This window comes from Phodopus roborovskii, unplaced genomic scaffold (genome assembly GCF_943737965.1).
Source record: "Phodopus roborovskii unplaced genomic scaffold, PHOROB, whole genome shotgun sequence".
Lineage (NCBI taxonomy): Eukaryota > Metazoa > Chordata > Mammalia > Rodentia > Cricetidae > Phodopus > Phodopus roborovskii.
In genome coordinates this window covers 1,956,698-1,970,478 of record NW_026126599.1, presented here as the reverse complement: position 1 = coordinate 1,970,478, position 13,781 = coordinate 1,956,698, and the positions used below count along the sequence as shown (strand labels likewise).

General features: G+C 50.5%; 1 protein-coding gene across 1 annotated transcript in view; it reads left to right on the top strand.

Annotated features, from left to right (window-relative positions):
- CUNH7orf50 (chromosome unknown C7orf50 homolog) overlaps positions 1-13,781 on the top strand; it is a 100,915-nt gene that overhangs the window by 4,647 nt on the left and 82,487 nt on the right. The window contains exon 2 of the mRNA XM_051205403.1: positions 535-661. Coding sequence (XP_051061360.1) covers positions 536-661 — 126 coding nt within the window. The 5' untranslated portion in view covers position 535. The remainder of the gene's footprint in view (positions 1-534; positions 662-13,781) is intronic.

Genomic DNA, 13,781 nt, shown 5'->3' with positions numbered 1-13,781 from the left:
CCTGGAAGACAGTGGCCATGATGATCCACAGCGGCAAGCATGTGTTTCGACCTTCTTTTAACTTATGTGTGTTCATGCATGTGTGCATACATGCTGTATGTTCATGTGTGTATACACACATGAGCATGTGTATTTGCAGGCGAAAGGACCATCAGGTATCTATATTGATCTTTTTTTTTTTTTTTGAGACATAGTCTGTCGCTGAACCTGGAGCTCACCAATTCCACTAGGCTGGCTAGCCAGCAAGCCCGAGGGGTCCTCCTGCCTCCATCTCCCCTGCGCTGGCTTTGCAGGTGTGCAGTGCTACCCCTGACTATTTTTTTCTCCTCGTGGATTCTGAGGCCCAAGCTTAAGTCCTCCTGGCTGCACAGGAAGCACTTTATCAGCAGCCATGGCCCTGGTTAGCATGTTTTATTTAAACCTCCTTTTGTGTTATACTGGGCAACTGTCCTCTCCACTGTTTAACAGCATGGCACTTTGTGGCACAAGGTCTCTTCCTTCCTACCGTCCACCCACCCATGCCATCTCTTCCAGGATGGTAAAACATAAGCGAAAAGGTCTCGGAGGGACAGAGCAGAAGAGTAAAAAGCAAAAGCTAACACCAGAAGAGACACTGCGGGCATCCGAAGCCAGGCCAGGCAAGGAGGCGGCCAGCCCCAAGGTAAGTGACTCTGCGAGAACATGCTTGGTGCTTACCTGAGCAGTTATGAGACAGGAGTTTGGCTGCTGTGTGGGTTCCCAGGGAGCGTCTTTCCTTGATGTGTGCATAGGGTGTGGTCCAGGTACTTATGCCTAAAAACTCAAGTCTAGGGGCTGGGCCATTTCTCAGTGGTAGAGTGCTTGCCTCGCATGTGGGAAACCCTGATTTTAATACTCACTGAGAGACGGTATGAGCAATGTTAAATGTTGTGTGGGTTTGTTTTTCACCCTATAACATACATCTGCTGAGTGTGTACAGATACGTTGAATTGCAAACTTTTTGTACTTGTTTATATATTCATGTATGCACTTTCACGGTGCGTGTATTAAGGTGTCAGAGGACAACTTGTGGAATTCAGTTCTCCCCTTCCACCAATATGGGATTGATTTGAACTCAGGTCATCGGCTTGGCAGCAAGCTCCTTTACATGCTGAGTCACATTGCTGGCCACAGATGTTTCAGTTTTAACATTTCTAATGTTTTTGTTACCTGCAAAGTTCTGGCTAGTAAACTCTTTCGTTGACAGTAATTCAATTTAAAATTAGTTGCTTACTGCGGTCCAGACATTGTCAGACGCTACTATTCCAGGTTTGTCAGTTAACACAAAATAACCCTGATGAGATGCACGAGTGACGATATGGCTGGGCTTTGTGGGACTTAGTGCTCTCATTATGTAACTCTGGCAGGCCTCAAATTTGCAATCCCATTGTCTCTGCTCCTGAGTGCTGGGATTATAGGTGTGTGCTATTACCCCTGGCAAGATGGGCATGGAACCCAGGGGCTTTCCCATGCTAAGCAGGAGCTCAACAGCACAGCCCCATCTTAGGCTCCTAGCCTTCCCTCCTCACACTATCCACACATTTGCAGGCACCTCATGTTCGAGAGGGACTGCTTCAGCATTGTGCTTTGTTTTTCCTCCTTGTGAAGAAAGCATGAAGTGATCTGGGTATGTTTTCTTCAGGTCTTTATTATGCTACATCTTAGTCTGATTCAGAGCCGGGAGTTTCCAAGAGCGCCACAGGCTGTATTTGCTTTCCTGGCTACAGGTGTTAGGAGGCAGGAGCACTGGGCTGTTCCATGGGTCTTAGGAGGAGGCCGGGTGCACTGGTCTGCCTCTGAGGCAGTGACGTTCTAGTGGCCTGGCCAGGAGGGGACTGGCCAGGAGGGGTTGTCAGCCACACTCCTGCTGAAAGGAAGTGGGAGTCTAGGGTGCGGTCCTCAGCTGGCAGGCATCGTGGCCACTGTGACTTGGGACTGTGGCTTGGGGACTTAGGTTTTTAGGTCTCCTCCTCATGTTTCCTCCAGCATACAGAATGAGGCCCCTCTCTGCCTAAGAATGCTGATCTCTGTGGATAGAAACATTTCTTCCTTCCGCTCTCATGGGAAATTGTTAGAAGGATGTGTCAGGCATATCTTTTAGAGGGAAATTAGGGAGAGCTGAAGATAAGTGTCCAAAAAGGATGGGTCCCAAGGCCTGCAGCGCAGTGGTCCGATCACCCAGGAACTTGTGGAAAAGTACTATGCTGGCCCAGTCCTGTCCTCTTGTGGCTCCAGATGAACCTCTGGACTCAGCATCAGGCAAGGAAGAAGCCCCTGTCCCTACTTGGGCCACTCCATTCTTGTCCCAGAAGTATCCATGTGGGGAGCTCCCAGGGCCTTCACAGTCACTTCCCACAGCTCAGTGCTCTGTGCCGGAGCCAGGACCGCCCAAGTGTCCCCAAGTGCTGGGAACTTCATTGCCCCTTGGGGAGCGGTTTCCATGGAGCTCAAGTTCCACTTGGGGCTCTGGGTCCTGTGGAGCTGCTGCCTGCTTGGGCCATGGCCCACTGGGTCCTGGTGCCGAGGCCTGGAGTGTATGGGCACCTTGCCCCAGCCTCTGTTTATGAGGCCCTTACCCCGAGGCCCTGGAGAAGTGGGTGGTTGTGATGCCCCTGCACAGGGAAAGAGTTCAAAACACCCTACTGGGCATCTTGGAACTGGTCCTATTTCCTGACTGCTGGTTGGAGAAGGTTCTGATCCTGTTGCCTCCCTCTTTCTAAATTCCCTCAGGGAACACACTTGTGGGCCTTGGTGAGAACTGCAGTTCACAGCAATTCCCTATGCTTAACGATGCCCTGGACCCGAGGTGTCTTGTCCTTGTCTGCTGTAGGCAGAAGCCCTTCCTGGAGCCTAAGCCCCAATCTCTGCCTTTGTCCTTCCCGAAAGACTTCTTACAGCAGAGAGCTGCAGAGGAATCTGTGGGTAGCACTTGCACTTGGGAAGGGTTGGCGGGACCCCAGGCTGTACCACACTAACTTGCCTGGCACCCATTTGAGGTGGGACAGGCAGGCCAGTAGGTGGCTGTGTCTCTGAAGATGCCACCTTCCCTCTCTGTGAACACTGGTGAAGGCTGGTGGCAGTAGCTCAGATGTGGAGATCAGACTGTCCCACACTGACTGTGAGGCCAGATGCACAGTGATGAGTCACTGGAGAAAGGAATAGAGCACGCCTTCTTTCTTTCTGAGGCTATGCAGCTAGGCCAAGGGTGATAGTAAAACACTTGCTCTGGCTTTGCAGGCATGTCTGTTTACCATCCCAGGAGTCTTCTTCTCCCCCCACCCCCCCCAAAGACAGGGTTTCTCTGTGGCTTTGGAGGCTGTCCTGGAACTAACTCTTATATTATGCTGGTCTTGAACTCACAGAGATCTGCCTGCCTCTGCCTCCTGAGTGCTGGGATTAAAGGCGCTTGCCACCACCGCCCGGCCATCTGAGGAGTCTTGACTGAGTTTGTTTCCTCTGCTAATCAAGGACTTAAAAGTCAGGAAAAGCCTGAGACGCGTCAGGGCAGCCACGGGTAACAGGCTTTATTATAAGTGATGGAGGTGGGAACTCACGTGCACATACAGCACAAAGAATATGTGTACAGCTGGCCAGCTAGTGGCATCCAGGTCCCCAGGGGCGCCTTTCTCATCCATGGTAGGGCTTGGGCTGCACGGAAGCCATCAGAGCTGCTGGTTCTGCTGCTGGGCTGTGGCCCTTTAGAAAGTCACATTCGTCATGTGGGCAAGCAGCCTGTGGTTTCTTAGGAAGCCATCCAGAAGGACTTGGGAACTTTATGGCCTGGAAACTGCCCAAATCCTTCACGGCCATGGTAAGACAGTGACTGGCCAGCTTGGGTTTTGTGGCTGGACGCTCACCTGTGGGTGAGTGGTGCCTGGGGCGGGGGGTCACATCACTTGTCCTAAGGGAGAGGCTGGACAATGGCGAGAAGCCCAAGCTAGCCTTTGAACTAATGGGACCTAGAGTCTGATTCATCATCACTCTACATACCAGACTGCGTGGGTCCCTCTGGGCCGTTTGCTGTGGGAGGTCTTGTCTCCCTCCTCTGCTCCCTGACTGCACTGTCTTCTCTATTTGTTTTGCCCTCAGTGGCCTCTGGCACCAGCTCTGCATGGTCCCACACATATGTTTACCCACAAACCAGGTTTGGGGTCTTGGGAATTATGCTGTAGGCATCAATGTGAGTCTCCCTGCACTTCATCTCTCCAGGAGACTCCAGCACTAGGGTTGTTGTATTGTGTTGTGGGAACCCTTGACAGTAACAGTGTCACTGAGTACCCAGCAGGATGAATGGGGCACTTCGAGTGGCAGCCCCTGCCCTGTCTTAAATTACAGTCCTTCCTGTGGGTGTGCCTTTATCTTATTGTGTGCTTATTTCGTTGTTGATTCAGACAGTCCTGTGTTAGCCTCCCAGTTGCTGGGATTACAGGCATGAACCACCTTGATTGGTTGTACATGTGGTTATCAATGTTCAGTTGAGAAGCACAGCCCTAGTTCAAGGACATAGTTTGGCTTGTTGCCTAGTGTACATAAAGCCTCGGGTTCCATCCCCATCATGGCATAAACTAAGGGTGGTGGTACAAGCCTGTAATCCTGTCAGCACCCAGGAGGTAGAGCCAGGAGGATCAGAAGATCAAGGCTATCCTTGGCTACATAGCAAGTTGGAAGCCAGCCAGGATTATATGAGATCCTGTCTCAGGGAAGAATGACTCTCCATCGGTGAGCCCCCTGATATCCAGTTAGGGTTATAGTCCAAGTGGTCATCTCTAAACACATGTGTGTGTGAGCAACACTAAGTGGACTGACTCAGCAGGATGTATTTATACACACAAATGTGTATCCATGTGTACGTGTGGGACAGCAATGAAGAAAATGTTATGGCGTTGAGAGGGGGTGGGATGGGGTGTATCCCTGGCTGTTCTGGAACTTGATCTGTAGACTAGGCTGGCCTTGAACTTACAGAGAACTTACAGGAGGCCTCTGCCTCCTGAGTGCTGGGATTAAAGACATGCATCATCACAACTAGCCAGTTTTTATTTTTGTTTTGTTTGTATAGTATTGGGATTGAACTTAGGGTATTGTGTGTGCTAGAGAAGTTAGCCACACCCCTAACTCCTCACTGGGGCATTCTAGGCAGGTGCTCTACCTCGTACCTGCTTTAACCACCGTAGCAGACTGGTGGCTGCATCTGGCTAGGGGCTATGGTTTGTGTTTCTGAAGTCCCAGGTGTGGAGCCCTCTAAAGCCAGGTGTCTTTCTTGCTTATGTCTGCACCCTCTAGCCTTCACCCAGCTCTGCTGTGTGCTAGTATAGGCAGTGGGTCCTGCCCTATAGAATCCTTGGACCCTAATTGTGGACAGCCCAGTGGTTGCCCTTGGAGGAAAGGATGGTCTAGCCTGTGTTTCTCAGTAGCCACAGAAGTCTGGCTACATGCCTCCCAGCTTGATAGGGCTGTGCTGGCTTGGAGTTGGAAGGAGTGAGGGCTGAGTGTCACTGCTGTGGTGAAGGTTGCCATGGGTACTGTTCTCATAGGGCTCCCAGGAGATGTGGGGTCTGAGTGGGTCTTCAAAGAGTGTCACAGCAGCATGTGTGTCTGCTTAGGACTGAACACCAAGAGGGTGGTTTGTTCGGAGTCTGCATATTCCTAAGAGCAGACACACCTCCCCAGCCCACAGGAGACAGGCTGCCATCCAGGGCCTGTGTACCATCAGCCCCCTGGCCTCCCTCTCTGTCTCCCAGGGAGGCTGCCGACTGATCTCCTGGTGGCAGCTCCTGGGTTAAGTGAGTACAAGGCAAGATAAAGGAATCCTGCCTGGAAACTCAGAGGAGCTAGCTTGGCACGGTGTTTGAGTTCTGGTGGAGGCCAAGGACAGGGGCCTGTGCCGGCATGTCATAGACTGCCGATGTCTGGGACATGCAAAGAAAGAACTGGTCTCAGGAAGCCAGTGTCTGTGCAACCCGTCTACCATTGCCTTCACACCATGGAGCTGGCCCAACCCTGGATAACTTGGGTCATTGCCCGTGGGCAGAAGTGACAGTTGAAAACTGTAACTCCTGTGTTGGGGCCCGCCATGCCATCCTGCCAGTGACATGGGGGCAGGGAGAATTGTACCACCTGGGTCTTGCCCTTCTTTTCCATAAAGAGACCCCCCTCCCATACTAGTCGATTCTTAGGAAATTGCAAAACTACACCGAGGGCTGTCCCAAGAACCCTTCACCCAGTTTCCTGCAGTGACAGCTGGTGCCCTGCCCACAGTGGTAGAGCTTACAGAGCTTACTCGGGCTTCAGGGTACCTCATGTTTTTGTTTGTTTGGTTGGTTTTTGGTTTTTTGAGACAGGGATTCTCTGTAGCTTTTGGAGCCTGTCCTGGAACTCGATCTGTAGACCAAGCTGGCCTCCACCTCACAGAGACTCCATCTGCCTCTGCCTCCCAAGTACTGGGATTAAAGGCCTGCACCACCACCACCCAGCCGCATCATGCTTCTGGAAGTGTGTTCCCATGCAATCTTAGCAGCGCACACACTGATTCCCATAACCAATAGTCACGATATAGCCGACCCCCACAGCCCTCACTTGCCTACAGAGCCAAGGGCTTCTGGGATCCTTCCCTGTGGAGCCAAGGACTTCTGGGATCCTTGCTTTTGTGACTAAAACTGACATAAGTGTTTGTGATCACTGGATTTTGTTTCTATGGAGTTAGTGCCAGGGTGTAGTTGCTGGGTATTACAGCACAGTGTATTTAGTTTTTGGGCTGGGTATTACAGCACAGTGTAGTTTAGTTTTGTATTCTCCCCGGTGATGTGTGATCTTCCCAGACCTGTGAACAAGTAAGATGGATTTCTCTGTGCCCCCAACAGCTCCCTTTTCTATTTTAACTATTTGGATCATGGAGTTCATTATTATTATTTTTTTATAAGATGGGGACTTGCTGGCCTAGTACTCACAATTCTCCCCTCCCTGTCTCCCAAGTGTTGGGGTCAAAGGCATGCACCTCCAGACCTGGTCTGTGCAGTGCAGGCACTTTCTGGGGTGGTCATCCTGCTACCCCACTAGTCCTACTCAGAGCGAGTAAGCAGGTGCTTCACCAGCCTCTGCCCAAGCTCAGGTACCTCTCTGTCCTTTTCCCCAGCCTGGTGTCCGATCTGTGGAGGAGCTTGGTAGCAGGCCAGCTGTCCTCATAGCCATGGAAACCCGACATTTCTCACTCCCACTCCAGAGAAAACAGGACCCACTCCCCATCCCCAGGCCAGCTGTGTTCCCAAAGCATCCGCTGCTCCAGTGTCTGCCTCGGTCAGCCAGGGTGATGTTTGTGCGCTGGGCTTCCTCATGCCTGATAGAGAATAACTCAGACAGCATAATTGGAAAATGTTTGTTGTTTTTCCCGAGTTGCACCCGATCGATGTTTTAAAAAAATTAGCAAATACTGAAACATGCACAGGAAAAGCCACAAGCAGTTCTGTCTCCCCAGGGTGCTGCAGTTCTAGATGTCTCCTGGGTGTCTCCCTGGGCTGAAGTTCTGGAGTGTGCAGTGCCTTGGTGCCCTCACCATGGTGCTGGAGAGCGCGACCCGCGTACCAGCCTGGGCACTTGTGTATTTGTGTTCCTGCTTTCCAGTGACAGGGTTCCACTTCCATTTCTCTTTCCTCCCTCCTTCCTGCCAGCCTCTCTCGATTTTATCATCATCATTATTTTGTTTGGTTGGTTTTTGAGACGGTCTCACTACGTAGCTCTGGCTGCACTGGATCTTGATGTGTAGATCTGGCTGGCCTGGAATATACAGATAGTGCCTGGCGTTGCCTCGTGAGTGCTGGATCAAAGGCACACGTCACCACATCCCACTTTCTTTGCTCCTCTAGTTGTCTGTGTGTATGTGCTCATGTCACTACACACAGGTGCACACGCATGTGAAGTCCAGAGGTCACACTTCATCTTAGCTTCTGAGACAGGACCCCTCACTGAATCCAGAGCTATCTAAACTGGCCGGCCAGCAAATCCTAGGGCTCCTCCTGTCTCCGTCTCTCCAGTGCTGGGAGATAGATTCATGCACAGCCCCCACATGGCTTTTTTTTTTTTTTTTTTTTTTTAAACTTGACTACTTGGGATCCGAACTCTTCCTAGCTCCCTTTGTCTTCGTTTTTCAGACAGGGTTTTATTCTGTAGCTCACACTGGCCTGGAATTTGTGATCCTCCTGTCTCAGTCTCCTGAGTGAAGGGATGACAGGTGTGTAGACCTCTAATGCCAGGCTTGTCTTTGGGGTGTGAATTATTGGATGCAGGTGTGCTCTGGCTACCGCCTAGCCCATTACTCTCTTGGAGAGCACTCAATAAACTATTTTTTAAAATGTAATTATATGAATTAGGGAATCCTAGCTTCTTTCCAGCCCCGGAGATACTCAAGGCTGGGAGTAGACAGTCACTCACATAGAACTGGGATGCCAGGGCTATATCAGGTTTTGGTACTGGGCCAAATCTGTCCCAGCTCCACTATGTGGGAAGGCCCACTTGAGAAGTTTTGTGGGGGTCAGTGGCATTCACAGAAGCCCACAATAGGGAAACACATTCCAAGACAGGAAGGGAACCATCCTAAAAGCCTGCGGGTGAGACAGATGACAGAGTTTACAGGAGCCCAGGCACAGGACGTCCAAGTGACTTTAAATTGGGCAGCCCACGACACCAGAAAGGAGGAGGTAAGGTTGATGAAGAATCAGATAGAGATACTGGAAGTGAATACAATCATGGGATCCGAAGTGAGCAGAGTGAGAATCCAAGACAGGATACAACTGGAGAGAGCATGAGATCGTGGAGACAAATGGGAGGGCGTGGCCTCGAGGAGGGGTGTGAGGAAGCAGGTAGGGAAGAAAGGTGGAAGAAGGGGGTAACCTACCCGGCAGGGCAGGGCAGGGCAGAGGGGATGCAGTGGTTCCTAGACAAACGTGCTGAGTCTTGAGACGTGCGCGAAAGGCTGTCAAGTATCCAGACTAAATGGAGTGTGTAGTCACACTGAATGAAGCAAGAGGATGTAAGGATCAGTGGGGCTGGAGAGATGGAGTAGCCAGGGCCATGCTTGCCGCACAAACAGGGCCATGTTCAAAGCTGGGCACATAGGACTGGTGAGAGGGTCGGTAGGTGCCGGTGAGGGGGTCAGCAGGTGCCGTCCCTCGGCCTGCCAGTGTGATCTCAGATCTCACATAAAGATGGAGGAAGAGAACTGGCTCGACAGAATTGCCTTCCGATGTTCATACACTCGCTGTGGCATGCGCACCTCTCTCCCACACACATAAAATAAAGTTAGAAAGTTTATCTTAAAAGTTCCAGGCAGGGGAAGGCTGGCCAGCAAGAAAGTGAGAAAGGGAGGGAGGCACACTGCCTGTGACTCATCCTGTGGGTCTCTGTCCCCATCATTGCCCTGCTCTGAGGCTGGACCCCTAGCTTCTAGGAGAAGTGTGTGTGTGTGTGTGTGTGTGTGTGTGTGTGTGTGTATGGGGTCCAGCTTTCAAATGAAGGAGGTGTTGGTGAGGAAAGGCCACACTCTGCAGGTGTGGGGATGCTCTCGACTCATGGACTCTCAGATCACAGAAGGAAAGTGTGCAAGATAAAGTTATGGTTCTGATTAGGCAGGCTGTGTGCAATGGGGAAAGGGGACCAATCCAGCAATGAGGATGGTTCCTAGAAGTTTTGGGTCTCTAGGAGTTGGGAACTAATGAAGTGTTTTTTCCATGCCCTAAAGCCAGACAAAAAGAGATGAAAAACAAAATGGTTCTGTCTTTCCACCCAGGAATTCCACAGATCATTCTGTGGAAAGAAAATGATGTCAGAGGCTTTGGCATGGAGTGGAGTTTGCTCCTTTACTGGGCAATGCTGGCGAGCAACTGTTGAAAAGGCCTGTCCTGCCTTGGGGTGATTCCCCAAAGATGGCTGCAGTTTGATGTTAAGAGGATTAGATACCATCCAAGGCCCATTCTGTGTTAGCATGTGCATAAGTTCATGCACTCACATGTATGGATGCAGGTGTGCTGATGTGTGGTGCACATGTGGAGGCCAGAGACAATCTTGGTTGTTGGCCCTGGCTTTTCATTTTTTTTTTTTTTTTTTTTTTTTTTTTTGAGACAGGTTTTCACGTTCATTACTATGAATATCATACTAGCTGGCCTGTGAGCTTCTGGGGCGGGTGGAGGTGGGTGGTGTCTCTTGACTCCACTTCCCATCTCTGGCAGGAGTATCTACCTTCTTACATGTGTTCTGGGGATTCAGACTCAGGTGCTTATGCTTGCACAGCCGGCACTTAACCTGCTGAGCCCTTTTTTTTCCATTTTGTTTTTGAGACAGTCTCGAGTAGCCAAGGCTGACCTTGAACTCCTGACCCTTCTTTTCCCTCCTCTTCCCAGAACCCCTGCTGAATGCCTGGTTTTTGTTGGGTTGGTGAGGGGCCTCCGGGAGCTCTGTCCTGTGGAGTGTTAGGTTTTCGGGCTTCCTCATTCAGTTTCTGCAGGGCTGGGCACAGGACTGGAGCCTGGTGATGCTCGCTCATCAATCACTCTACCAGCCGAGTCCAGCTCCAGCCCAGTGACATTCTTCATTTTTAAAAACAAAGCTTCCTCCCCCCACTTTAAAAATAAAACATACCCATTGTGAAAACACCAAAAACATGGAAAAGTTTGGCAAGGAAAATATTTGTATGTTTTATCATTTTTGTCATTTTCTCCTCAGCGTGGCTGGCTGGGGGCTTCACGCTGAGGTTTGCCACAGTGATATCTTCTGTGACCAGAGATCAGCTGGTCATGGTTTTAAAGGACCGCGTTTTGTTGGTTTTAATTTTTTGAAGAATTTTTTTTTCAATGTGATGCCTCATGTGTCTGTGAACCAGGTATGTGCGGTGCCTGCAGATGCCAGAAGGTGTTGGATCCCCTGGAATGTGTGGGTGCTGGTACTTGAACCTGGGTCCTCTGTAGCCAGTCCTCTTGACTGCTGAGCCATCCCTCCCGCCCTTGAACTCTGTTGCTTTTGAGACTTGAGTATGTGATTAGTTACTTACCTCAATTTGTTCATAAAATACCTGACAAAAGTAACCTAAGGGAGGAAGGGTGTGCTTGAATTCAAGGGGACAGCCCATCATGGTGGCTGAGACATAGCGGCGGGAGCGTGAGACTGCCGGTTACATTAGATACACAGGAAGCAGAGAGATGGGGGCTGGTGACCAGTTCTCATTTCCCTTTTTATTCAGTCCAGGAACCTAGTCCATGGGACTGTGCTGCCCACATTGTGTCTTCCTTCCTCAAGTAACCCTCTTTAGAAACCTCTCTTTGCAGTCCTAGCCAGACGCCGCCTCCTATGTAACTCTGCATGCTGTCAAGCTGACAAGGTTAGCTATCAAAGCATAAAGGGTTGAGGTGACATCAAGACACCTGAGCCAGCAACTCTGTCCTGAAGTATCTTGCTCACGGAACCAGGTGCTGATATCATATCTCGGTTCTGAGGCAGCCTAGGTGGCCTTGGCCAGTGACTTCAGCTTTTATATAGGGAACCCTGTCCCTAGCTTGATGGCAGCCTGAGCCAGATTTCCGATCCAGCCTGGATTTCAGAGGCCCCCTTGTCCTCTTAACCCTGGTTGGGTGTGCATGGGATCACTGTCTTAAAGGTCTGTGGGACGCTTGGTGTTTTTTGGTTTCTGCTTTTCTGTTCAGTTTGCAGGGTGCCCAGACTCCACTGGCGATGAGATCCGCTCCCAGTTCTGCTCTGGGCTGGGCTGTGCTTCCTTTCTAACACTTTTCTTCCGTAGATTGTGCATGCTAATAGAATAGAAAGTCTCCTGTGTAGGGTGGTCCCACTGGGTGGTTTCAGCTTCTTGATGGCTCTGAGGCCTCCCAAGTCGGACCAAAGCTAGTGGTAGCTGAGCCCAGGTCTGTGGGGAAGCCCTAAAGCTCAGAGGCAGTGCCGGGCAGCACCGTTCTTCACCCAGGGTGCTCCAGGAAGCTCTAGTGTTTGGAGACTCAAATACCAGGACGAGGGGCGCAGGCTTGCATGTTTGTACAGTCATTTCAGAATTATTCTTGTAACGGCATGGAAAGATTTCCCAGGGTGGAGCGTCCACAGCTGGGAAAACAGTTGTGGCTTTGAAGACATTTTCCCAGGAACTGAGCGCGCATCTCCTGCTGTTCAGAGCACGGACTGACTGACTGCGTCTGGCATTGCTTGTTTAGCTCCAGGAATGGCTAATGGCAGGCGAGCTCCATGGGTGCCCTGTCAGGAACTCTCAGCAATCCAATGAAGGCTGCTTTCCATTGCCCAGTAGCTATCACAGCATGACAGGTGTTTGTGTGAGTGTGGCTGGGCATCAGGATCACGTGGGAGATACCTGATTGAGTTGTGGGGAAGGCGTAGGCATCAGGACCCCTGAAAGCTTCTTGAGGCCACTGACCTCCATGGAGGATGAGCTTTCTTTCCTTGCTGTGATGAAGCAACATAAGGGGGAAGTGTGTTTGAGTGTGGTCCATCATGGCAGGGAAAACATGGGTTTAGGAACACGAGGCAGCTGGCCACATTGCATCTACGGTCAAGAAGCAGATATAACTCACTGTCCATTCTTTGTGTTACCAGCCCAGCCCATTCTCTTAAGGATGTAGAAAACACTGCAGAAGCCAGAGAGGAGCCTTCCCTAGCCCAAGGCTGCACCACCAGAGGCTGCTGGGTGGTGGTGGTAGCTTTGGATATACCCCAGAGTGAGCCAATAGCCTACTTATATAGCCAGAGAAGGGCTCTGCACCAATCACAGCAAACCTGCATGCAAATGGAAGCTTTCCACCAACCCCACGCTTTCACTGGGCTACCTGGCAGGCACACCCCTTCTTCCTGGGTAGGAAAGGCTGCCAGGTCATTGAGAGTTCACCAAAAGCTGGCACAGGCTGTTTGCAACTGTGGTGGTGGTGGCAGGGGGGTGGTGGTGGCTTTTCAGTTTGGTGACTGGCAGGTGCTTCTCTCGAGGCAATCAGCATACCAGGGAAAAGACAACAGTTGTCAAATTACTGCCCTACCTAACTTTAAAGAAGAAATTAAGGTCTGGAGATGACTCATTCTGGAAGGTACTTGCTGTGCAGCATAGCACCTATTTCTCAGTCCCTGGCATCCACATAAAATACCAGATGTGGTGGTATATGCCTGGAACCCCAGGGCCGGGGAGATTAGAGAGGAGAATCCCTGGTGCTCACTGGCTGGCTCGTTATGCTGAATTGGTGAGCTCCAGATCTGTAGACTCTGTCTCAAAAAATAAGGTGGAGAGTGATTGAGGAGGAGACCCACAACTGATTTCTTACTTACACACACACACACACACACACACACCACACTAAAAAGGTACCCATAATGAAGACTACTATGAATACTAATTGACACCAGCAGTTGAGATTCCTCTGCCCTTCTCCTGTGCTGAGCAGTACATTTGCATTTGTTGTTATTAAATTAGGTCTGAAGTGAAAGCATTTGACAGGCTCACATCTTGGAAAGACAAGCTTGACCAAGTCCAAACCCAGGCTGCACCCAGCACTGCTGTGGACTTGGAACTTGAAGTGCAATTGAAGGGTGGTTTGTGATGACAGCTGTCCCAGACCAGATTCTCCAAGACCATGCTCTTTGTTTCTTTTTAATTTATTCAGTGTGTATGCATGTGTTGTGTACATGCCTCAGATACATGATCAGAGGATAACTTTGTTGAGTCAGTCCTCTCCTTCGACCATCGCATGGACTCTAGAAGTTGAACTCAGGTTGTTGGG